This window comes from Salvelinus fontinalis, chromosome 1 (genome assembly GCF_029448725.1).
Source record: "Salvelinus fontinalis isolate EN_2023a chromosome 1, ASM2944872v1, whole genome shotgun sequence".
Lineage (NCBI taxonomy): Eukaryota > Metazoa > Chordata > Actinopteri > Salmoniformes > Salmonidae > Salvelinus > Salvelinus fontinalis.
This window is the reverse complement of record NC_074665.1, coordinates 7,393,940-7,421,034: the sequence shown is the minus strand read 5'-3', so window position 1 is coordinate 7,421,034 and position 27,095 is coordinate 7,393,940. Positions and strand designations below refer to the sequence as shown.

General features: G+C 41.4%; 1 protein-coding gene across 14 annotated transcripts; it reads right to left on the bottom strand.

Annotated features, from left to right (window-relative positions):
• Positions 1-912: 912 nt before the first annotated feature.
• On the bottom strand, positions 913-26,017 carry pax6b (paired box 6b). Of its 14 annotated transcripts, none has more exons than XM_055862628.1 (14): positions 25,857-26,017; positions 19,492-19,649; positions 16,069-16,122; positions 15,153-15,176; positions 12,418-12,548; positions 12,004-12,045; positions 11,683-11,913; positions 10,984-11,149; positions 6,727-6,885; positions 6,496-6,578; positions 6,212-6,362; positions 5,706-5,818; positions 5,196-5,331; positions 913-3,667 (listed from the first exon to the last, which is right to left on the bottom strand). In XM_055862628.1, the coding sequence occupies exons 2-14, from the start codon at positions 19,502-19,504 to the stop codon at positions 3,582-3,584; spliced, it is 1,389 nt and encodes a 462-aa protein (XP_055718603.1). In that variant the 5' UTR covers positions 19,505-19,649; positions 25,857-26,017; the 3' UTR covers positions 913-3,581. The 14 variants fall into 14 exon arrangements, with proteins under 14 accessions (XP_055718603.1, XP_055718771.1, XP_055718685.1 ...); XM_055862796.1 differs by lacking the exon at positions 25,857-26,017 and adding an exon at positions 22,475-22,893; XM_055862710.1 differs by lacking the exon at positions 25,857-26,017 and adding an exon at positions 19,836-20,292.
• Between the last annotated feature and the right edge of the window lie 1,078 nt (positions 26,018-27,095).

The window sequence follows — 27,095 nt, the reverse complement described above, 5'->3', positions numbered from 1 at the left end:
TGATCCACGGCGCCATACAACTATGGGTGACCCTGTAAAACAACACATTTCACTGCACCTACTGAGTACAAGTGACAATAAAAACAGTATTTTCTTTTCTTTAACAGTTTCTCACAGCAGGGAAATAATCCTGCAGTAACAGGAAATGTGAATAATTATGTGGATTATAATTCATGGACATTTTTGTATGGGTTGATACATTTTTCATAAGGGAAAATGAAGTCTGACATTTTACAGTGGAAATTACAAACTTGAAAAGCCTTTTAAAACTTGAATACACAAGTTTAATTTTCTGCGACAAATAGAACATCTGCATGTCCTGTTAGTGTTAGAACAAACACAGCCCAACAATAACTCAGAGGTGATACCTGACCTAGCTCTCTCCAGGTCCCCCTCCCCCTCCAGCTATTCCCAACCCTCTCAACACACAGACACACACAACCCCCTGCTGTGGCAGCAAGTGAAGCAAAATAACTCATTCTGCCACACAATCTCTCCTCTGCCTCACTCTGAGTATTCCTATTTTTTCCTCCCTCTCTCCCTCTCTGTAACCCTCTTTTTTCCCCCTCCATTGTTGCAACTCTACCAAAATAAGGGGCAGTGGTGGTGAATTGAGTGACCTTTTCCATTGTTGCGTGTTGTTAAACTGTGTGTTCTGTGTGGAGCCGGTGAGGGCCGTGCATCACATAGGATAGGGCTTGGCTGTTTGGAAGACATATCCGGTTGGAACTGGCTCCACTTTGGTTTGGTTGTATGGAAATTCTCTATCAACTCATTTGTAGTTGAGTTGTACAACAAATACGCTTTGTACCATTCAAAATGGAATGTGGTAATACGCTGTGTAGCTATTCTCACCTGGTGCATCGTATTTGATGTTGGCTAAAGAATTAATAACACGAAAAAAGCTTTCACTATATTTACTGTACAAAATAGTTTTTTTATAGTTTTCACAAAATACATTTAGAAAGCTCCATTTTAAATCAAATTAAATTGAAATATTGAAGAGACAGTTTAGACGTTTCATCTCAAAAGCATTTCTCAGACGTAGACCCTGTATACGTGTCCACGTTCTATGTACACATATTTGAAAAACAACGCAGAACTCAAAAAAGCATGACAGACGACGCTAGAAAACGCCACCCATGGTCTTCAATTATAAATAAGACTGCTGGATTAGTCCGCAGTCACCCATGGTCTTCAATTATAAATAAGACTGCTGGATTAGTCCGCAGTCACCCATGGTCTTCAATTATAAATAAGAGTGCTCAATTAGTCCGCAGTCACCCATGGTCTTCAATTATAAATAAGAGTGCTCAATTAGTCCGCAGTCACCCATGGTCTTCAATTATAAATAAGACTGCTGGATTAGTCCGCAGTCACCCATGGTGTTCAATTATAAATAAGACTGCTCGATTAGTCCGCAGTCACCCATGGTGTTCAATTATAAATAAGACTGCTCGATTAGTCCGCAGTCACCCATGATCTTCAATTATAAATAAGACTGCTCGATTAGTCCGCAGTCACCCATGGTCTTCAATTATAAATAAGACTGCTGGATTAGTCCGCAGTCACCCATGGTCTTCGATTATAAATAAGACGGCTGGATTAGTCCGCAGTCACCCATGGTCTTCAATTATAAATAAGACTGCTCGATTAGTCCGCAGTCACCCATGGTCTTCAATTATAAATAAGACTGCTGGATTAGTCCGCAGTCACCCATGGTGTTCAATTATAAATAAGACTGCTCGATTAGTCCGCAGTCACCCATGGTCTTCAATTATAAATAAGACTGCTCGTTTAGTCCGCAGTCACCCATGGTCTTCAATTATAAATAAGACTGCTGGATTAGTCCGCAGTCACCCATGGTCTTCGATTATAAATAAGACGGCTGGATTAGTCCGCAGTCACCCATGGTGTTCAATTATAAATAAGACTGCTCGATTAGTCCGCAGTCACCCATGGTCTTCAATTATAAATAAGACTGCTCGATTAGTCCGCAGTCACCCATGGTCTTCAATTATAAATAAGACTGCTGGATTAGTCCGCAGTCACCCATGGTCTTCGATTATAAATAAGACGGCTGGATTAGTCCGCAGTCACCCATGGTCTTCAATTATAAATAAGAGTGCTGGATTAGTCCACAGTCAAACATACTCTGGGTCACTGTAATAGAACATCACATGTTTACAAAATGATGCAACACAAGACTAATATCTTCAACAACAAAAACATTGTGTAATAGATGAAATACAAAGGCTTTGGTCTGTTTTACAATCAACAATGATTCAATCTGATATGTACTTGTAAACAACTGCCAAACACTTATGTTTCAAACTTTGTCAAGCATGTTTAATCATAATTATAGGAATGAAATATTTCTAGTTGCACAAAATGATTTGACAATAGGACACTATAATACAACTATACCTAAGAGACTAATTGTACCTGACCTAAAGAAATGTATTTTTATGATGCATGAAAATGTGTAGAAAACATTTATAGAATATTCTTGGGGGGATAAAAATGTAAATGTACTTTTATTGTAGAAATCTTTTGATTTCTAGGGAAGACATACTTACAATTCGGCATGAACAAATTGGATTATATCGAAGACACAGTCTACCATTCAACTGTTTTACTCAGCTCCTCTGCATTTATAGCTCTTCACTTGGACCGTTAATCAATCCATCCACCACAGCAGAAGTCCATGAACAAGTCTTGAACCTAGAATCAATCCATCCACCACAGCAGAAGTCCATGAACAAGTCTTGAATGTCCCACTGTTTTTGCAAACTGTTAGTGGTGGTTGTCTGTACAATTCAGGCCAGTAAAATTCATGTGATAATGTGGTTGTCTGTGACCACAGTTAAATCCCCAGAACTATACAGTTCATGTGATATTGCAGGAGTCCGACCCAAGAGGCTGAGGTGGGTGGATTGACTGGAGGTCCTCCTCTGCTGATGTCCATTTTGAAGGAGTATGACCAATAAATAGGTTTAATAAACACACTGAGTCTGTTCCCCACAGCTCTCCTCTCGGGTGATATGCAACAGTTTCGTATGAGTCCACAGACCATGCAAAGTCTGGTAGAAAGTCTCGATGTAAGCAGATCAAAAAATAGTCATGGCAGAAATCTCTTGGGTTCTCCTTTACCCCAAAAACAAACATGAGACCAACATGGTTTTCTAGCAGTCCATCTATCAGTACTTGATCTGGGTTTTTCATCATAACATACACACGGCCATATACAAACACAAGAGACAGACAGAAAAAAAGAAGCAATTACTTGGAAAGTGAGAAAAAAAAATGAAGTTTTTGTTCCATGAAAATGTTAAACACCGGGCACTTTACAGAGGTCCACATTTTGTCTTCTTCCCCCTCTCTTCCCATCGTTGTTCTCCCCAGTCCTCATATGTGCCAAGAGCTACAGTACAACACACTGTCTCAGTGGAAACAACCACACCCTGTAGTCTTAGGGCACTCCCAGAGTCTCTCTCTCTCCTCCACTTCTCTCCGTGTGTGTGTGAGCTCCCAGCGGAGGGCGGTGGGTGAGCGGTTACAGGGTGAAGTAGCTCTTCTCTCTATTGTAGTCTTGACCAGTACTGAGACATGTCAGGCTCGCCGCCTGGGACTTGGACAGGGACAGACACTCCAGGAGAGATGAGTCCTGAGGAGAGAGGGAAGAGAGACACATATCAGTCCAAATGGCCCAGTGTCTCTGTACTGTACTGTTTGGTAAAGAGAGCTTGAGTTCAGTCCAAATGGCCCAGTGTCTCTGTAATGTACTGTTTGGTAAAGAGAGCTTGAGTTCAGTCCAAATGGCCCAGTGTCTCTGTACTGTACTGTTTGGTAAAGAGAGCTTGAGTTCAGTCCAAATGGCCCAGTGTCTCTGTACTGTACTGTTTGGTAAAGAGAGCTTGAGTTCAGTCCAAATGGCCCAGTGTCTCTGTACTGTACTGTTTGGTAAAGAGAGCTTGAGTTCAGTCCAAATGGCCCAGTGTCTCTGTACTGTACTGTTTGGTAAAGAGAGCTTGAGTTCAACATTTCTTTAGCCTGAGAAATGACCATCATGTTGAGAGACTAACCATTACGCCAAATAGGACATTGAGAGGTAAGTCCCGTAGCACATAGCATCTGAGTTGATGAATGCTTTACCACAGAGCACACAGCCATAGAGGATAGGTCATTAGAAAGCTTAAAGGTACATTGCAGTCATTTTTATCTCAATATCAAATCATTTTCTGTGTAACAATGAAGTATTTTACTGTGATTATTTTCAATTACAATGTTCAAAAAGAAACAAAAATAGCAATTTCTCAAGCAATCATTTATCTAGGACTGTCTGGGACTGAAAACTAGCTGTTATTGGCAAAGAGGTTTGGAACTGTCTTTCTTATTGGTCTATTAACTAATTGACCACCTGGTGATGTCACCAGGCCAAAACTCCATCCCACCAAAACAGGTTGAAATTTCAGGCCGTCTTTTCAAACAGTTCTTATACGAAAAGGACAATTTCACAGTTTTATACCAACATAGCGTGGAAATATATATAAAACACAGTAAATCACATTTTTGACTGCACTGGGCCTTTAAGCACAGAGGACTAAACCTTTGAGTATTCAGCGATAAGAAGTTTAGCACACAGAACAGTAGCTTTATGAATCACATTGTTTAACACTTCAGGACATCAGTAATAAGTTAGCTAGATTGATTGAGGCCTCGCAGAGAGTACAACAGAAAATTAATCAAATGAATTAGCGATTTAGCTTAGAGGAAATGTGTCAATGGTCCATTAACCCCTCATGACTATGACCAGTATATATGGCCCTCCAGAGCAACGTAATGGGTTGGAACTAAAACCTCCGTCTAGCGTGGTTCAAATGACATTATGCCGTTGAGCTGGAATGGAATGGGGTGCGTTCATGCACTAAGATTAGAATGTCAGGAGAGAGAAAATGGTGTGTAACGTAGAGGTACAGTATGTGTCTGTAGTCTGATCAAAGAGAAAAAAGAAAATGGCGGATTATGGGGAAATGTAGAGCATGAATTAAGAAAGAGAATGTGTGTATGGCTATGCAGCCTCCCCTATTTAAAGGTTCGGTGGCAGATGGTTAGTTAGCTAAGAGACTAAACATGATTTGTTCATTTTCGCTAATGGCCAAACGTGTTTCGGAAACAATGGACTTTCTGCCTACCTGTTGAGGTGGTACCAGAAGTGATCATTGATTGGCTGTTCATATGTGCCTGCATATGAGGGGGCGTATATGTGTCGTAGCTCCGCCCATTCACAGACGGACTGGTAGGCAGCATGCAGGAATAGGTCTGGCTGGGCTATAGATAGGGAGAGAATAACGTTTATATATTAGCTTAGCCAACTATATACCCTGTTCAGCTCAGCAGTCAGTCCTTACTGCAACGCCCAGCTAGGGATGCAGGCTATTATATTCCTTTAGGCATTTAGAAATGGTTCTGACTACACTTTGATTTCTACTCAAGCTGTTTTTAGGATTAGAAGAGAACAGAATCATTATACCTACAAAGGTTGATTACAACTAGCTTGGCGATAATGGTATTTGGCTTTTGAAATACAATTGTAACTGTACTATTTGCACATTTCAGACGAGAGCACAAGCTAGACATTTGTTGACACAGTTACCGCAGACAGAACAGGGTCAGGGTTAGTTAGTAGCTGGTTGTCGACTTACTTGCATAGGCAGGTTGTTGGCCATGGTGAAGCTGGGCATGGGAGGCAGGGCGCTGTACGTGTTGGTGAGGGCCGTGTCAGGTCTGCCCAACATAGACCCAGATGTGAAGGACACTGAGGAAGAAGGGAGAAATGTTTGGTTCAAATGGGTTACGGTTCATACATTCAGTGTTGGCAGACAGGGAGCAGAGTGTGAGTAAAGCCACGCCCTCCTTGACAGGTAGCTCAGGGGGTTTTGTTTTTCACTGCTTACATGCATGATTAACCAATGAACCATTGAAAGTAGCCTATATCAGCAAAAATTATTTAATCAACTGTCATTTGAAGCATATGATGAGTTATTATTCAACTCAACTTTATATCAAAGAAAAATATCCCTTATATCTATGTTAGTCTATAATCAAGCTGTCTGACGTTGAAATGAGTGGTGGGCCTACTGAAATATTCCTAATGTTGACAAGTGTCCCACTGTGGATGGATGAAATGTTATATGAGTGTCGTGCTTACCCGGTGTGGTGGGCTGAGGCATGGGCTGATAGACGCTGGTGCTGAAGCTGCTGCTGATGGGGATGTGACTGGAGGAGTTGCTGGCCTGACGACGCTGGTTCCGGAGCTTCTCCTCCCGCCTCCACTTCGCTCTTCTGTTTGAGAACCACACCTGCGCAACAGGTCAATGATACATTAGTCGCGTATGTAGGCTCTTCATGGATTCTTGTGTGTCTTTTTCAGACCAAGCAGCAAAATGTTAATGGGATGCAGTGCAATGCATATTTCAAAATGTGTCCGCTCACCTGTATTCTTGCTTCAGGCAGATCTATTTTCGCTGCCAGTCTTTCCCTCGCGAAAACGTCAGGATAATGAGTCCGTTCAAATTCTGGAATAGGATATGAAAACGGATCTTTAGTATAGGCTATGAACATATTGTTGTAATTGAATTATGTGTAAGCTACTGAGGTGAATGTTGCCATTCGTTCAATTAGACGTTACATTAAAATATGAATATCTTGTAAATTCAAGTTCACCTTTTTCCAGTGCTTCAATCTGCTCTTGTGTGAACGACGTGCGGTTCCTCTGGAGTTTTCTCTTTAGCTGGAGTCGCATCTGCGTCTCGTCAGAATCCTCCCCATTCGAACTGATGGAGTTTGTGTTCTCTCCAGCACCGTCCTGTGGCTGGCAGCCATCTGTAAATAAATCAATCAACAAATAGGAATTGGCCTGCCTACTACATCTCCAAAAGCATGCGTTAATATATTGTTTATTTAATTTTATAGTTCTGAAAGTAAACTGCAAAAAATAACATGTCGTCCTCGCAACAGCCCATAGAGAATTCATTTCTACGGTTCTGTTATATTTATATATGTTCCCGTTAAAAGCAACCTGTTAGAAGAATAAGAAATGCTGTCATTGTAGGCCTAGTTGGCATAACACCGACTGAGGACGGACATTGAATGATGACGGATGAATGATCTAGCTAACATATTGATCTCTGCTTGTTTTCAGACACATCAATAGCCATAAAAGACCGACTAGTTATTTGTAAAATATTGTGGGAAAAAGACCATTGCTCAGCAATGCTGCGTGAACTTAGATCCTTTATCACCTCTCAACAATGGCACATGTGCTCAAAGGGTTAAGAGAAATGTGACTAGATGTGGCGAACTCCTTTCAGGCCCAAACTCTCTCCCCCTTTTAGGAGCGTTGCGATGCCTCAATGGCCGTCCCCATATGGGCTTTCGTATAGCCATTGAGGTGACCACCAACACTTGAATAGAAGGAGGTGCTTTTCACAATGAAACAATGCCGTTCGGGGTAAGGGAAACCATTAAACTCTGTGCACACAGCGAGAGGTGGCTACAGCGAACTCTTCGTGGGCAGAATATCACCAGAGGAAAATGGAGCAGCTCAATCGGACGAGGCGACAAAAGGATTCTCTCTGTGCTTTGGTGAACTATTGTGCGCACGAGGATCCCGGTCAACAGAGCTTTGAGTTCAGTGTGTTAACCCTTATCCACTAGCATCATTAATCACGTCCCCCGGCCAGCTAAACGCCAGTCAAAATTTCTATCTTAAATTGGAAACAAATGAGTGAGGAGAGAGCATGCAACCCCCTGTACAAGCTGAATAGGGCCTATCTATTCACGGCTCCTGGTTGTCCGTGGTAGGCCTATATGGGCTTCTGTTCTGGGACCAGGCATATTGACTAATGCCTGTCTTGGTTTTGCACATCATTAACCCTTCGAGAAGTGAATATGAAATGAAGAAATGAAGGGCTGCTTTTGGAGAATGTCGGGTTTTATGTGTGTAACGCTATTTGACCAGTCGTTTCGCGAGGTGCACCTGCATACAGATAACGTTCTGAGTTGACCAATTTAGCTTGGGTAGTCTCGGACATGACATTACTTACATTGGAGTCACGACAGGCTACTCTTCTCTAACATATCCATAGGGCTATTTAAACAAATGTATAGGATCGAATGTTTTCCACTAGTTTGGGTACCAGTCTTTGTAGCTATCATTCCACTCTTTCCACTCCAGTCATGCTAAACATCTTTGGCATACGACACGGAGTACAAGGAGTGGAATGTTACCAAAACAGACTGGGACCCAGGCTAGTTGCCCCCTGGGAGATTACATAAAACATTTGTTGTAATATTATTTGCATAACAACAGTTTAAATACGCACAAAATTACCATGACATTGCATGTTATGTAAGCAAATTCACCATAAGGCACCTGTCATATTTTAGGTTTAGGCCGATAACAGTGTGGTAGCCTAGACTAAATAGCCCATGAATTAGACATACTACCACAGACATCTAGCAAGTGCTAAATTATAGCACATAATGATAATTGCCTGGATTTGTTTTCGGTTGACATTAATGTGTTAATAGGATTATGATTATTAAAATGTCTCTTTTTAAAATGTCTTAATCGTTTTGAAATAATTTAACTTTTTTCTTCATGTAGCCTGTGTCCGTCCACTCGGCGCTTTGTCTTTCTTCTCGAAGGATAATCCACAAAAAGGAGTGAATGTGCGGCCCATGATCCCTCCGCCAGACCCACTGACGCTAGGTTTGGGATTTGTTTTCTTTTAAAAAAAGCGCTGGGAAATAAACTCATTCTTTGGTATCACTGTGTCTCGGGCAGTGGGGCGGAAAAAGAGCCGAAAGAGATAGCGGCACCTTTCAGTCAACAGAGACTGGATCAAAAACACTTAAGAAACCGATTAAACTGAAAGAGAAAGTGAGTGGTCTAAATTCCACAGACGGGATTTAGTACCATATCAGAACGAAATGAGAGAAAGAGAAGAAATAATGAATTGCCACAGAGTTTTATTCAGATAGACTCTCTAGATAGAGTTGTCTCGTGTCAAGCCCTGTCAGACTCCTTGTAACCATTATTTTAGCCAACACTGTTGCGTAGCTGTTGTTTGACAGGGACCATATTTGTTCTCCTCAGAGACCCTTGCCGTATGGCTTAGACCTTATGGATCTCCTGAAATGAACTCCTGGAAACAATTCCCAATTCAATTGGAGGTAAATGCCCATGTCACTTCCTTTTCAATCGAAGAAACTGAAAAGCAATATTGCATTAAGGGCCTAAAAAGATTGCATTCAAAGCCTTATAAAAATGTATTATTATTATTAGGCCTATTGTCAGTATTGTTATTATTAGGCCTATTGTTATTATTAATAATAATATTGTTAATAATATTGCTATTATTAATAGCTTACTATTATTAGTATCAATAACGACATTAAATCAAACAGAGTGTAAACATAGTGAATAACTATGTCTAGTTCTGGAAGTAAGCCAATAGTTTATTGTACATTATAAAAAATACAAATAAAATAAACATGAAAAAAGATAGGTTAGGACCACATAAGACTAAATCAAAAGGCCTTTATGTTCAAAGCAAATTAAATTCTGTGCAGAAACATATCTTGATGCTTATCGAATTATAACACTGTTTCTCTTACCCAGCCCTGAGCAGGTGCAAGGACTTTATTTTCTTTCAGGCTCTGTATTTCACAAGGGTCTATTAGAGCACACAAAAAGAACTAGAACATAAGCATGTATTTTTGTAACGTTCATGTTTTCCTGGCTAATCGCTCCGCCTGTCATCCCGTGTCCAGTGGTCTCCTGTGGAACATTTCTCCATCAGTCTCCCTCAACTAGACTCACCTCACCATAACGAGAGACGAAGCTCTCTCTAATGAGCAATTACACATAGCGGGCCCGTTCCCATAACCAATCCTTGCGTGTGAAGGAAAACATTCCTTTGTACTGATATGCCGCACACGGATCCTCAGGCTTTTTTTCCCTGCCAGGAGAGGAGGGAAATGCGGGTTGTTGGATGGACACCTCCGCTGAAAGGCCAGGCCTCTGTCACGCACATCCCCATCGGAGACAGTGTGGGCATTGAGAATGCTGATTAATTGGCCGTTCACTAATCGACTACTCTATGATTAATTGGGAATTTTGTCCACCAAAGGCATCAAAGCATGTTGACAATACCTGCTTGATATGCTGACCAATCATAAACGACATCCAATCATCCTAAATGATTGATGTGTTATAAGCAAATGCCCAAAACCCACTGAAAACTATGGCTTGGGCTCCTGAGTGGCGCAGCGGTCTAAGGTACTGCATCTCAGTGCTAGAGGCGTCACTACAGACACCCTGGTTCGAATCGAGGATGTATCACAACCGGCCGTGATTGGGAGTCCCATAGGGAGGCGCACAATTGGCACAGCGTCGTCCGGGTTTGGCCGGTGTAGGCTGTCACTGTAAATAAGAATTTGTTCTTCACTGACTTGCCTAGTTAAATAAATGTTAAATACAAATAATAATAATACTTTAAGATGTTTATTGCGTAACATATTTGTAATGGTGACTTAGCTTAAGGTTTACCTACAAAGTTACACTACTCACTAATCAGTTACGTCATACTCGTCTAGCCAGAACCCATGCGTAAAGTGACCGTTTAGTCATGTATGAAAGAAGCGAAGATATACTGTGGACCAGGGTATAGGCCTAACATTTGCAATGTAGCATTACATCCCTGATGACCCTCAGGTCATTAAAACAATTTGGTTTATAAAAACCCTAATACTCCTTCTTCCAAAAGTCAAACGGATTGCATTGACAAATAATGGATTAGTCTTTAGGCCTACATTCGGATAATGGTGAGATAATTATATGATTTCACGAATACCGCAAATGTAATTATATCTATAGGCTTCTTCATTGTCAAATTATTAGTGACTGAGGTTCACCTTGGTTGGGCTGCCCTGGCACTGAAGTTCCGGGGTACCAGCCGGGCCGTGTCCCCCAAGTTCCTGTCTGACCGTTGAGCATTCTCAGCTTGTCATACATGCCATCTGCGCCCATCTGTTGCTTCTCGCTAGCCAGGTTGCGGAGGACTCTGTTTATCGACGACACCTGAAAGACAAACAAAACGGAACGGTTTGATTAGCGCCAGCCATGATTGAAAAATGCGCGCCACCGCCGGTATAGTGTGGAGGCATGCGAGCACTGTGAGCGTGCAAACCTTAATGTCTATGGTGCACACATATACACATGCACGCACGCGCGCGCACACATACGTCACATCCTGACAAGTGAGCTGGAGGTAAAGATGTAAACAGAGCGTTTCCAAATAATATTTGAGAAAATACAGTTTAATAACTAGCCAAACATTGAAAATATGCCTGTTATAAACATCAACAATTGTCGATTGTATTTTACATGTAGGCCCTATGTGGTGCAAAATTAGCTAATAACGAATCAAATATAAATAATGAAATGTATGAATGTCTCTACAAGTTAACTAACCATTTGTTGGAAATACGTAATGCATGTCTTTCACATATAACGCAGTCATGATCTCGTGACTAAAAGTCTGATAATCATGCATGCTTTCCGTCTCTGAGAAATCATTTCAGGTGGTAAAAAAAATCATGCTCATAACTTACACTCACTGCACTTACACTGGGTATATTGTCGTTGGTGCAGACCCCCTCCGACAACAGTCTGTCGCGGATCTCCCAGGCGAAAATAGACGGGCACTCCCGCTTGTACTGCGCTATCTTCCCCACCACCTCTGGAGTGGCTACCCTCGGCTTGCTGCCTCCGATCGCTCTCGGTCTTATGGAGCCAGTCTCATAGTATCTGCCAAGGATCTTACTCACGCACCCGTTGGACACCTGGATAGAAAACAATAGACACAATTCACATACATTATTTAAGACTAGTTGAGAAATTTTGAAGATTACGTCAAACAATGATAAGCTTACGTTTTCATTTTCCAGCACTTGGACTTTTGAGTCATCATGGGTCTATAAACAAAAAAATATGCCTTAAATGGTATAGGATAACAGTGTGCACTTTCTAAAATGCAACTATTCTTCGGGGGGAAAGTGGTGGCCTACTTACGATATGTTACCCTTAATGTTATTTGAATAGGATATAGATTATAATGAGAAGCAATTAGACTTTGTCTGGCCTTCTTATAGCCAACAGTTGTCGAAAAACGTTTTTAAATAAATAAAAAGGCTACAGTAAGAAAAGCTAAAAGTTCCACCATGCATCATCTTCTTATATTTAAAATCCCATTGTTTAGTTTTATTTTGTGGTAGCTTAAAAAAATAAAAAATGAAACACTGAAAGCTAGGGTTTCCTGCACCAGACAGAAAGAATGTCCTGGTCACCTGCAGAATCCTGGAGATGTCGCACGGCCGCGCGCCACTATGAGCAAGTTCGACGATTTTCTGCCTGGTGGTGTCCGGTAGCGGTCTACCATTAACAAACACACCGCCCAGCTGGTTCACACCGCTGTGACCTGAACAGAGACAAAGGGGAGGCCAATTATAGGCGACGGTTGCAATGTAAGAACAAGGTTATGATCACAACAATATGTTCTATAACAAAATAGCAGTGAGTCAGGTAATGCTTTTCCTTTCAGATGGCTAGCTTTCAGAGCAAAGGTGAAACATAAACGTTGAAGGGAGGAATTAACAAAACGCTACATTTAGAATGAAGGACATGCAGATAGTCTAATAGTACAATTATCCCCAAAATGAATATCTAATAGTTATTTATTGTTCCATTGTTATCAGCACTCTAGACAATGGTCACTGTAATGCAATAGCCTTGAATCAACACATGCACGGCAAGTGTCAACAGCATCCAATGATCTGGACCAAAACATCCCCATCCAACTGAGATGAAATCAGCTATTCAAAGGTGAAATCAGCAATTTAAAGGTGAAATCGGCTATCCAAAGGTGAATTCAGTCATACGCGAGTTGTCCAGCATTATTTCGCCAAGTGAGCAAGCCAACCCCAAATTCAGCGTCTTTAAATCCCCAAACTTCGAAATTAAATCCCCCAATCCTCCTCACCGCTATTCCAGTGTGCTATTACGCACAAGCACACCAATGTACCCTCAACACAAACACGCCAATGTACCTTCAACACAAGCACACCAAAACACCACCCATTTAGGTAGCCTCAAATATAACAAACCTCAATAAATGTTATCCAAATATAAGTCTTTTTAAAACACTTAATTAAGAGGTAGGTTGTAGTCGATAAGGAGGTTGATTAAAGCATGGAAAGAGTCAGCAAACCTGAAGCCAAATGGGACGGATGCCTCCCCGGAGTGTCTTACTTTGCTCCAGATCTCCGCTGCCTTCTCTTGCGCTGCCGCCTGCTACATTGACTCCGGGAGCAGAGGCTCCTTAGCAATAAATAAGCTCCAAATATAGAAGAGGGGGGAAATGTGATGAGGCTGGCTGACATTTGTCTTTAAAATAAAGCTAGCTGCACGTCAAGTTTGAGCTTAATTTCTGGAAATAGGCGGAAGTCGCCTCGGATCATGCATGGGAAGGCTAATTGAAAAGATCAGTTGGAGCACTTGTGGCAGGCATGTCACTTTATGACACTGCTCTGCTTTTGAAAAACGCATCGTCACGACAAATAGTAGCACGATAAAACGACCCTTTCTGTCTGGATTTGGATATCACTCAGACAAAATTGGACGCTACTCGTTTACCCTTCGAGGGAAGCTTCGTTTTAAGGTGACCAGGGGCGACGCGCGGGCACAACAACGAGGGCGCGCTTGGATTCTCAACATATTAAATCTGACATCTCGGTTTTTTTCTCTTGTTTGTATTTGGCAACAAATCCTCCCAGCCACTACAATCCTGTTGTGTGCAATCAGTGGGCGATCTGCTTGGGAATACGTTGTATGTGCGCTATAAATGGGAACAAAACGCATTACGCACGTTTTGTGCCAATTAAAAGCCATGTTTTGAGTGAAAATAAATCTGTTTAACATAATTAAACACTGCTCTTAGGCCACTATGTGCAATGATCCTTATCCAACGTGGACTTGATTAATAGCAAATCCATTATCATCCCTCTGGCTCTTTGGTAATTCCAGGATTAAGTGGAATTAATAGACGTCTTACTCTCAAATGAACCTGTCCGCGCTAAGCAGCGGTTCGCTGTGGGTTTACATGGTTGCACCGTCACCTCAACACATTTATAACCATCATATACATCCACAGGATCGATAAAGCCGTCAGATAAGCATATCACATACCATTTCAGCTCTCCAAAGGTTAAGTCTTAATCATGTGCCCAATTCCCCACGGCGAGCAGCGTCGATCTCGCCCGCTGGCGCTGATTATGCTCCTTGTATTCTATTAGTAGTCGACTAATAGGAAAACATATGGTGTCAATTTGGACGCTCCCCTCCATATACACCCAGGAGTTGTTAGCACAAAAGCCACCGAGGCCGCGGCGACCTTTAAACAACACATAGAACCGGGCCCAATGATATCTCCTCGGCCATTCGCACCAGAAATCACAAGCCAAGCCAGGGGAGCATCCCATTAACATCAATTTGGGGCAAAGCAGGAGCAGAGGGGGCTGTACATAGCTTTAACGACGCCTCGTTTAAAACATCATCTCAATAAAGGAGAACTGGCAAGCAAACATCATCTGTGAGTAAGCCATTTGTCAGCGCATAGAGCACTGGGTAATGCCAAGGTGGCCTATATGACGCATAATGGGCTTCCCATATTGTTCAAAATAATATCCAATAGACTATGTGTTTAGACGTTTAAAAAACTATGGTACAAATTAAATAGTCTTCAATGAAATATTCCTGTATCAATTGTCCTACTTAATCTGACCTACATTCAAGCCTTTTGTTCTGCATGTTGTTATTTTCCCTTATAGGGAACAATATCATATTCCCTACTTGCATTGCAAATATAACCTAGGCCTACAACAAGGTAACAATATGCCCTACACGTGATCTAGCTATAGGTACATTGAATTCAGACAGATTAAAATGTGACTACATAGGCAGGTGTTACAGCACATGCACGTCATCAAGGTGAGGAGAATAGCAGAGAGGAAATCATTCCACACACCTTCATCACAGATGTCATAGACCTCTAGTCCAGCAGCAAGACAAGAGAGAAAATAACGTTACTTTTCATCCTTTATGGTTTAGTTCATTTCGCCAGTCAGCAACTCATATGGACCATTATGATAAACAATCCAGACAAGTAATAACACACTACAGACTAGGAAGCAATAGAGGCCAACACACAGTCACCTTTCCTTTATGGCGCCCATGCAAGACAATATCATGTTTTATCATGTTGTTGTTTTTTTGCAGTGAGTTTAGGCCAATATGTACAGTTCTACTCTGTTGTTATGGTAATGTGGGAATCTACATTCTAACTCCGGCACTGTTCATGAGGAGACTAGTCTACATTAGACATGATCAATATTCGTCCTTCTTTGCCTTCCCATTCTCCGCCCCAGCTAATAGTGTACGCAGCCTGGCAGTCAGCTCTAAAGCTAATGCAGACGGCTGTGCAATTATTTAATACCAACTCAAGCGGAAAGAAAATTCTCCCCCTTCAACCCAACCCCCTCTACTCTCTCCCTCTCTCTCTCTCCCCCTCTCTTTCTCTCTTTCTCTCTTTCTCTCTCTGTGCACATAGCAGAAAACTAAAACAATCTGTGGAGATTAATGGAGGATATATAATTAGACTATAACTGTCAATGTTCAATAGCTCTGCGGTCTGGAAGGGGCCATATAACATGCATTACATATAAACACAAGGATACGGCTAAATTAACAACATCAAGAGCGACACAGAATTTAAAATATTGAAACTAAAAACAAATCATAAACTGTGGGGGAAAAAAGTAAAAATAAAGCTTATATGCTAAGGAGTATGTTAAGGGTAAGTTATGTTAAGGGGACCATAAAGACAGAAGGGTAGTTGCGGTTAGTATCAAAGTTTAAAAACAACAATATGCAAATCCACTTACTGTTCTGCATCATCGAGGCTACGCCAGACTCCCACGTGGCTTGGCTGTGGTATTCTATGCGTCATAAGGAAATAACAATGATAACAATGTTAGTATCAGCATAATTACAATGTAATGGCTATTCAAAGTTAAGAATTACAATTCTCAAATGTTCTCTCTTTTTAAAAAAAATATTTCGTATTTTTTCTCTTTTAGTTACTTCGAATTCCAAGGCGATTAAGGCGGATACTTTGGTGCAATACAATCATAATGTTGCTCTGTAATTATAAATTCCACATAGCCATAATCCATGTGAATTGGCACATCCCCATTGTATATATATTTTAGCATTAAACTTGCCTGGAAACAGAGTTGACTGTCGGCTTAAAACAATTTAGCCAATCTTAATGTCTCCCTAGGACAAAGCAAAACAGTATATTAGTACAGCCCTAGCGAAGACTGTGTGTTACATTTTACAAGTAAAGACTACTAAAAATTATTATTGAATTAGAATTGTAATTAATAAGTAGGCTACTGTCGATTTGGCGTGTTATTCATATGAGAGCATTTACATTTCTTTATTTTTGTATTTATTTTGTGCAGCCTGAAGTTCGAAGAAACGGGCACTTTAATGGGCCTAATTGAAGATGGTAAAATAAATAAATTAGGCCTAATTGAAGAAGGTAAAATAAATAAATTGGGCCTAATTGAAGAAGGTAAAATAAATAAATTAGGCCTAATTGAAGATGGTAAAATAAATAAATTAGGCCTAATTGAAGAAGGTAAAATAAATAAATTAGGCCTAATTGAAGAAGGTAAAATAAATAAATTAGGCCTAATTGAAGAAGGTAAAATAAATAAATTAGGCCTAATTGAAGAAGGTAAAATAAATAAATTAGGCCTAATTGAAGAAGGTAAAATAAATAAATTAGGCCTAATTGAAGAAGGTAAAATAAATAAATGATGTCGAGTTGCGATGGTTGCTATTCGTTGGCACGTGCGTGGTTTATTGATCACCTGTTTCTGATTCCTTGACATGTTTTTTTTGTTCTACTTGATGGCTTATAAACAGACCTAAACATAAAGCAACGGCCACAGAGGCTGTTTCTAGTTATACAAAAATCTAGACCCTCTCGCCCAATGTGTACAGTGACACACGCTGTCTACCTCGCCTCAATGCTCTGCAAAAGTACCAACCGGGAGGGAGTAGAGGCCGCATACAAAGCCTGCCGGAGTCCCAACAATGCACCCCTTTCTACCACCATACCCAAACCCGGGGCCGCACAACTCGGCCTCCACAACTAGCAACACATCTTCCCACTAAACGTACCAACAACTCCAGAATACAAAGAACCGAAGGCATCCCCCCTCCGGGACCATACACACAACACCTTCTCACTGGCACAGCGGATGACCGTGACCTCGGGTCCCCGTAGCCCAATGTGCGATTTGTTTGTTACGTTTTGGGAAATGGAAAAGTAATTTCTTGTTCTAAATATCTGGAGGTAATGGTGTAGCTGGTGACGGTTGTTAGGCGGTTGTAAAAAGATACAACAGCTCAGTGGGGAGCTCAATCAGAAAAGACAAACGCAATAAAGAACCTATTCAAGTGGACGGTTAAAAAGGGGCCGGTGAAGGAATAGTCTGAAGTTTAATTTTGTCTCCTTACGGAAAAACAACCCTGTTGTGGGCATGTGTGTACTGCACCCGAACCTAGGATTTGGAAACATGAATTGGCTTGAGAAGTGAGACTTACAAGTACCTACTTTCTGGAGAAAGTAGCCTATTGCAAAAACAACGTGTTTCCAATGCCATTTTGTAATTTATCAGAACACTGTTAACAGTAACAATTGTTGTGTTGCAAACGGAGGAATACTTTTTGTTGAGGAAATGTATTTTTTCACGTCAGTCCTGTTCTTAGAAGTAGGCTGTCTGAAAAACCAAAAGTCTTGAAAACAATGCATTTTATTTTTTACAATGCAAATACACTCAACTCATTCATTTAGATTCCTCCACATTCATTCCAATATTTTAACTCCGTAAAAGTACAAACCCACCAATGCAAAATAAATCTCTCAACAATACACACAACAGTCCCGGAAGTGGCGAACGGTAAAATAATCCTCAATTCCTCTCTGCCTTAAAAACAATATTTCTGTTAAATATTTGGAGAACTGCGATTCAGCAGTATAGACGTCATCTGCCTAGTTAATCATTTACTTAGTGTCGAAAACTCTGCGGTTGTGGCTGAGGTTAACAACGGTCTAATCTGAATTTATTTTCCTTTAGTAGTACCTAATCCGTAACAACAATCAACAACAATCGTCTTAATTAAACATGCTTATTCAGGCAGCTGGATCCTGAGTTCACAACATTCACATGCAGAAATACATTACGATCTCAAACAATGGCTCGGTAGGAAGTTGTGAGCACTATGCATTTACATGCACTAAGCATCTTAGTGTTATCTTTAATGTAATACTGGGTTATTAGCCCGTTTTTGTAAGGGGTAGTAGGCCTATGTTAATTTAACGACACAAATGAAACCATAACATTTATGATTAGGCTATTAGTGAAATATAGGCTTAACTTTCAGCTACTTTCGTTTGACAGTTTTATTTACTTGGAATCAGTGAACGTGACGCTATCTTCCACATGTTTGAGTTGTGCAGATATACTTTCTATGTTGATAAAAACATAAATATGACAATATTATAATAGGCTATGTATTTAGCCTTTTAGTATGAATGCTTTGATTTATTTTATTCTAATTCTAAAACGTTTTGAAGTATTTTAGTAACTTGCAGGCACGCTTAAATACCTGTAGTGATAATTGTAACTATTTCTGCACAATACTTCCCTTGCTTAGAAGAAAAGTAACATTTGAGGTATATTTTCTTTGGTACGCAAACAAGAGGAGAAATAAATAGGCCCACCGTGTACTTGGAACATTTCAGAGAAGGCGCTTGGGTGACTCCGCTGTCTATGAATCAAACTGACACCATTCCTCAACGGGTCATTGCTCCCCATTCTCCACGATGATCACTGTCTCGGCCTAACGTGACTTTTTACTCTTTGCTGTCATAAATAAGCATTAAGCTATCCGTAAACACCAACACCACCGGTCATTAAAGAGCACATCAGATAAACAGGAAAGCCAGCCCGAATGCCGCTTCAAACCGCACTCTACAACTTCAGAGTAGGAGTAGAATATAAGCAGCCTAGTAGGGGCTACACTTGCTACACAAACTCCAACCTATAGCCTAGCGATACTAGTCTGCAGCCTGGGAGATGCATATTGCGCAATAATAATAATATATTCGTTTTCAATTGTTGATTGTTCTGCATTAAATCGAACCTATTTTAAGTTATGTATGTTTGCAGGGTTGCAGACTGGGTTGAAATGCACAGATAATCTTTTACTGGGAAGATATCCACTCTCACCTTTTTGAGGCATCCTGCGCCGCTGTCAAAAGTCCTTGTCAAATAGTTCTCCGTGCCACAGAAAGAGAACAAATGCAGGGCCGTCTATTGTGGTGGTTTTTCAGTAAGAGGAAACAATAGTTTTCCAGTGATCTTCAGCGGAGACGGAAGGGATATCCCTGCGAAGGAGACAGAGATTGACAGTGAACTCAGATGTCAGGACCGCGGAGTGAGCGAGAATGTGCGCTCGTGTGAGTGAGCGAGATAGCGAATGAGAGAGTGGGGCAAAGAAGGAGAGAGGGAGAAGGGGAGGGAGGGAAAGAATTGGAGAAGAAGAGGGGGTTGGAGGCTAAGAGAGAACACACCTATGCTGATTGGTGATGGTACAAGTGTATTACTGTATGTGTTTCTGGTCTGCTGTGCTCTGCGCGTTGCCTCGACCTCTGTCATCATCGGCCCCCAAGGAAACACTTCCCCCTCCACCAAAGCGGGAAATGGGGCCGAGCGAGAGAGAAGAGAGACCCGTCTCCCCAACCCACTAATCAGCAGACACATGCACATACCCCTCTTTCTCTCTCTCACACTCTCTCTCCCTCTCTCTCGCTCTCTTTCCCTCGCTATCTGAATATTGCCTGCCCTACTATGCAAAGAAACTGGATTGCCTCGGAGATCCCCATTGGATAGAAAGCAAAGGCCTGGTGAGTCTCAGCAGAGGCCGGGTTGGTTCCGTGGTGGTGGGAATCTCAGGCATGTTTTACAGCTAAACCTGAGTGCACGACGCGGGGGAAACGGAGGATGTGGACGCATTTTGAAGCAGTCAGCTCCATGAATGGAACATTCTGTCCACGGAGCTGATTTCAAATCGTTCTTGCCTTCTCGAGCGTAGGCTGTGCCTATTTCCGTGATAAATTTGCCTACAGTTAAATGTTTTCTTTTGTTTTAGGCGTATTGCTATCGTGCAGCCTCTATTATTTTCCGTACTAATTTGTCCAATGCAATCTTGGAACAAACGTCATATTTACTTTGGGTCTGCATGAAAACAAATAGTTTCTGAGTTTCTGTCAACAGCTCTGCATGGCTGTTTGCAGCGGTTGTGAAGTGTCTCCCTGGAGTGCATAGTGAGTTGGCCCTTGGTGATCAGGGCCACTACTAATGACAAATGAGCTGAGGAGGGCTCCCCATTGACAGCTGTGGCTTTTAAAGGGGAAACTGTTTACTTTGTGTATTAAGTACACTTGTAAATTACCACTAATGTCGCCTACTCGCTGAAAACAAACGCAAACTTTCCCCACGTGCCTTTGTTGACTGTTTGGTATCACCTTCTGACTGCTCAGCCTGTCATGGTCATTGTAAACACACCGACACACACACGGTTCCCCGCCATGCGTAAAGGGCCCCTGCTTTTAGGCAAGCTCTGCTGCTTGTTATGGACGCATTTGCAAGGCAAGGTGACGTCACTCCTATGACCTGACGGTAAATAACACGCGTAAATAAAGTGAAGCAAATGACTGGTCAGCAATGACCACACGCTCCCTAACTGCACCGGTTTAATTATCGGCCATTACAACACACCTCACCGCATTCGAAAGCAACCCCTCCGAGCCCGTATTGAAGCTTACACTCGTAGCTTGCGAAGCACCAGTCTCAGTGCTGGGAGTCCCCGTCGCTTATTCCAAAGGACCAGGGCCGGTGGAGGAGGGGATGCGAGCTGTTTGGATGTGTGGAGCCAACCCAAAGCAAAATTGGGGTACAAAAAAGGGGGAGATGGAGAGACGGAGGAGGAGAGGGGGATGGGATGGGTCTCTTTTTTGGAGAGTGCAGAGCATGAAATGAAGTAATGGAGGGAGGCCTACACTTGACTTCCTTTGACGTGAAAAAGTCAGAGCTCATCAATAAACTACCTCGGAGGTGAAAGAGGGCTCCCTGACAACCATCACATTCCTAACTACGGGTTCAATGAGGAGACAAACGACGCTGCCTGAAGGGAGAGGGGGGGGGGGGGGGGGGCGGCTGAATGGGGCCCTCAGTGGGCGCGCGAGATAATGAGCCGCGAGGACCAGCACAAACTGTCACCCAGAGTCCTGCGGTGAGGAACAAGAACAACACTTCGGCCAGAACTTTCTCCCCAAACAAGCTGTAAACTAACCCACCATTTTGTCCCATTTCTCCTCCACTGTGTTTAGTCACTGAAGCTGGTGGCCTATTCGACTAGATTATTTTTTTTGTTTCTGTGTTTGACTTTGTTTTGGGGTCGTGTGTTTGTGTTTGTGTGTTTGTACATGAAGATTAGTCCTGATGGTCTAATGAGTATCTTGTTCAGAGAAACTTTATTCTGATAACAGAGGAATTGGCAGCTTATGATAAACCTAAAAGTGCGTGTGCAGCTAGTCAGGTAGAACAGTTTTATACTACAGCCACATGCATGACATACCAGCACACATGTTTACATACAGCGTTGTTGCAAGAAATGACATTGTGGAAATCTACTATACTATAAATACTATAAATCTACTATATTGGTCAGATTCGCCAGATTCGCCAAACTTTGCACCTGATACTTTTAGAATAGAGTGAACAGCAGGTGCACACTTTGTGCCAGTGCAAACACTTAGAACCCAAATGCATGACAACATTGTTAACCCTATTTAATTGCAATATTTGTTTTGATTTAATGAATGCACCAAAATCCCGCACACACAATCGTGATTCGTGTTGTTGAAAGTGTAACCTAATGTTTGTTTTTCAACGAATCATAAAAAATAAACAATCAAATGTTTTAACCGACTATGAATTATGTTGGTATATGCATTTAAATATGATTAAGCTAATCTAACTTTCAAAAGTGAATAACATCAAATGTATGCTAATTTATAGGCAAAATATAGGCCTCTACGAAGGACACTGCTAGTAGTGACATTTATATGTAACCACACCACATTGTAATTCTAATTTAATAGCCATCCCCTTGTAAGCAGTCTGCAGCTGACGAAAATTCCCTACTAACCCGCTTCAGTGAAAGACAGAGTCCCTGATGAGTGTGTCGAGTTGTTTTCTCTGCAGACAATAGCCTATATGTCCAATAGATTATTGATTTATTTGGGAAAGTAAATCCGCTCCGAGTGCTATATGCGTTGTCTCCATTCTTCTACTCACGAAACGTTTCGTTTTTCTTGACTCACTTGAAGTTCCAGATTAAATAGAGCAATAAATAATCATTCCTTTTGAACGATCATGTGCTCGTTGAAGTGCAAATATATATATTTCTCTGTTTAAGGGGAAGCTTCTTCGGGGTAAGTGTGAAAATGTAGTAAAACGAGTAACTGTATACAGACTAGCAATTAGCCCAATTCGGATTAGCAGCAATGCCTAAGGACCTGAAAAGAAATCCTAATCTGCTCGCTATTTTCCCCTGAGGCAAAGTGGTCTTTGAGGCCCCTCTAAAAAGTTTGGAGAAAAAAAATCATAGGAGGGAGGAGGGGTGAACACGGCTGACGTCATGCGAGAGAGAGAGAGAGAGAGAGAGAGAGAGAGAGAGAGAGAGAGAGAGAGAGAGAGAGAGAGAGAGAGAGGGAGAGAGAGAGAGATAGGGAGAGAGAGAGAGGGAGAGAGAGAGGGAGAGAGAGAGAGAGAGAGAGAGAGAGAGAGAGGGAGAGAGAGAGAGAGAGAGAGAGGGAGAGAGAGAGAGAGAGAGAGAGAGAGAGAGAGAGAGAGAGAGAGAGAGAGAGAGGAGGTCTATTAGAAAACATCAACAAAGCGGAGAGGGGCGCGCTGGCCTCCATTGATTTATCGAGATTTGAGGGACATGGGGACCGTTGAGCCATTGGGACCGGCAGAGAGAGCTTTATCATCTCAATACTTCTCTAATTGTAGAGCAGGCAGGCGGACGAGTCTTCCATGAGAGGGAGGGAGCTGTCATCATTCAGCGACTCCACATTCTCTGTGATTTTACAGGACACTGACCCTTCCCTCTGTAGGCCTATTACAGTACAAAGTCTGAGCCAAGCAGACAAAATTACATGAGCGTAGAATAAATGGAAAATGAATGCATTTGCCAATTGTTTCATATTTTTTCGAAAGTTAATAACTATCCTTTGTGGTTAAAATACATTTGATTAGAAAAATATACTAATAGGGATATTCATTAATATATGAATTATTTTCTAGTTACTGCCCAATGACATTAAAATATAGCCTACATTGGCATTAACATTTGCACTGAATTACTCCAATATTATTGGAGATAACATTATTTAGATTAGGCTATATATTGTTAGAACATATTTAGCCTATCTATAATAATGTGGTGTTGTTACAATAATTATTATTTTTATTTGTGTTAAGATTATTTAACATCATTGTATGTTTTATTTCACAGACAATTCGACAAAACGAAATGTCTTCGAAGACACTCCACCAAATGAGATTTTAAAACGCATTAAAAAAGAGCTTTTGCAAGTTAACAAACGAATTTGGCCTACACACCATTCGGTTTTAAACCAACAACCATTTTACTAACTCCAGGCTACTTCGGGTTTCTGCATGGCTCAAAGATATTCAGAAATGTACTTTTTGTGACATATTGTGCGGTGGAGCTCGTGCCGTCGGGAATGCAGCTGTCTTTTACTGTCAGGGCATCACTCTACCTCTTCCCACGTCACACTAACCAGCTGAATTCTGCAAACAAATACAATACATTTTAGGATAAACCTAAAGTTTGTTGTTGAATAATGGTTTGCTTTCATCCCAAAACAATTATCTTCTAAGCTGAGGGAACTGAAATGGACATTACGGGCTCTGGGCTGCAAGGGAAATGATGTCAACACCACATACAGTAAGCCTATATATGTGTGCGTAAAAAGCATTTTATAAGCATTTCGCTGGACCCGCGATAACGTCTGCGTATGGGACCAATAAACTTTGATATAAAATAGATTTTGCTCTATTAATATAATATGACAATTTCTTAAAGCGACTTGGGAATTATTGTGTTACTGAAAATACCCACCGTAGGTCTAAAGATGCTGAAAGTGTACTCAACATTACAATGGCTTTCTCTGCGTAAAGTTAGTTATAGACTTCAACTCGTCACTTCAACTTGTTTAACAAACGTTCACTGAGTGAGGCATTTAAGTGAAAAGTCCTACAAGGTGAATTCGTAATTTCAGTTGTCTAATTTAGCTCCTTGATTGACGTGTGGCAGGGAATGTGGCGTGAGGACGCTAGAAGGCTGGAGTGTGGATGGACGGTGAAGCCCTCTCCTGGCAGAAGACGGTCTGCTCGGAGGTGATGGTGTCACAGCGCTTCTCGGCGGCCTGGCAGCTGGAGAAACGCGGTCACCAATAACAACTAACACGACAAGTTGACCTTGGTGCGCAGGGCTCGGTACTCCACTTATTAACAACAAGCTCGAACGAAATGGACCGTTGATCACACTGTAATTGCATGTTCTAAAATGCACAGGAGGAGGCCTTTCAATAACTTGTGTTGAAGACGAGAACATGTCTGATATATTGACGATCCTATTTCAGTTAACGATCTAAAGCTTAGACTACCACATTTTCAATCAACGGTGAACAATTGTAAAGCTACATTATCGTTTTATTTGCCTTAATTATTATATAAAAGTTCAATTAAAATTGGGTAACTTTCAAATAACTTACTTGAGCTAAAAGTGAGCATATAACGTAGACTCGTGATAACGTAGACTCATGATAATCATATAACGTAGTCTCATGATAATCAGGCTAAAATGTGTGTAAGTTTGGTAGGCTATTTTCCTATTCAAGAAATATGCACAATTACCATGTGGATGGTTTATATCACTCCTGCTAAACTGTTGGAATTACAAAGCGTCAAGCGCAGTGTAAATAATAGAACATGTCAATATCGATGTTCAGCTCCGTGCGCGTTAAAGCTTATAACAAGACTTGTGTAAGCGCGTCTTACGTTCTACCTCAGTGAAGATCGCTAATTACACGCTACCCGAGTCATCAACTCCTGTGCTACGATACTAGCAAAAGCACAGTCGCATGACCCATCAAAAGACCACGCACAACAATGTTTACACTGCCTCCAGTAACACTGAGATTATCCACGTTCAACTATCTAGACTTAAACTCAGCCTTCTGTACAGCCACACGGATCCATCAAACACCTTCATAAACATCAGATTCATTCTAAAGTTTGTAAACTTGGCAACAACAAAAAAGCAGACCACCGATGTTACCATCCCGGGTGTGTACAGTATAGATAGAATACACAGCCAACGAAATGCTTTTAGATATTTTGACAATCCGAAGCGAAGAAAGAACTCCGATGTGCCAAGCACTCAAAACATGCAGTACGGTGATAAGTAATCCGATTGAAATGTGAGATGTATAAATCACCTGATGTAGGTTGTAGAGGGCGCAGACCTCTGACCGATATCCTGCTGATACCAGCACTCGCTCCTTCACCCTCCAAATTGTCACTGGAACAAATCAAGATAAAGTTATGGGTCCAGATAACATTCGGATCCGCCGCGGAGTTGAAATGTCAATGAGAGTGAAAAAAGACTCGCCTCGCTTACCACCAACTTTCTCTTGGCATCAGCCTCAACTTGGCAGTGATTGGCTAGAGCGACGGTCCGACGTCACCTTCCGAGGCATGGAATGGGGGAAGTTCTATATGGAGCGCATGCACCCGCCACAATTCCATCAACCCACCATCTTTATTGTCTTTAACTATGACTGAAAGAAAGGGGCGATTTTCTTTATTTTAAATTTCTTTGCAACTTGATTAGATGTTATATTGGATGGAAACGGAACATTAGGCTATGTAAAACGTTTCAGAAAATTATTTGATAGGTTAAAACGGGAACATATGTGCGACATAGAAGTAGGCTAATTAAGAATGTGGACTTTTATATTTACTAGTGCACCATTTACTAATGGACACATTAAGTAATTTATGGGCAAATGGAATCCCATAGGCCTGTATAGCCTATGGCGTCGCAGCTTTCATGTTTCAGATGTCCATATGCCTATGACCGCATCAACTTCTCTCTGTTACACACTCTTATTACACATACACGTAACACAACAAATCTACATCTAAATCCAGTGTATAATTAGTGGTTTATTAAAATGATTATAAGGCCGTACTTGCTAAAAGCTGACTTGCAGTACACCGCACAAAGGCCTACACTAAACAAAAACAAGTTCGCATGGAGCTGAAGGACTGTTGGTGATCTAGGAGTTGAAGCATGTTGAATTGCACTGAGGGCGGAGGAAGTATCGATGGTATTATGGAGGAGGGTCATGCATTAAATGACATGATTATGTGTTGGAAAATCATGTCCCGTTGAAGTGGAAATATTTCCCCTTTTTAAATAAATATTGAAAGTATTGATATTTCACTAACATGGTTAATGTGTAAAATCCATATTTTATTTTATCAGCACAGTAACCAGCAGCATACCACCCTGCATACCACTGCTGACTTGCTTCTGAAGCTAAGCAGGGTTGGTCCTGGATGGGAGACCAGATGCTGTTGGAAGTGGTGTTGGAGGGCCAGTAAGAGGCACTCTTTCCTCTGGTCTAAAAAATACCCCAATGCCCCAGGGCAGTGATTGGGGACACTGCCCT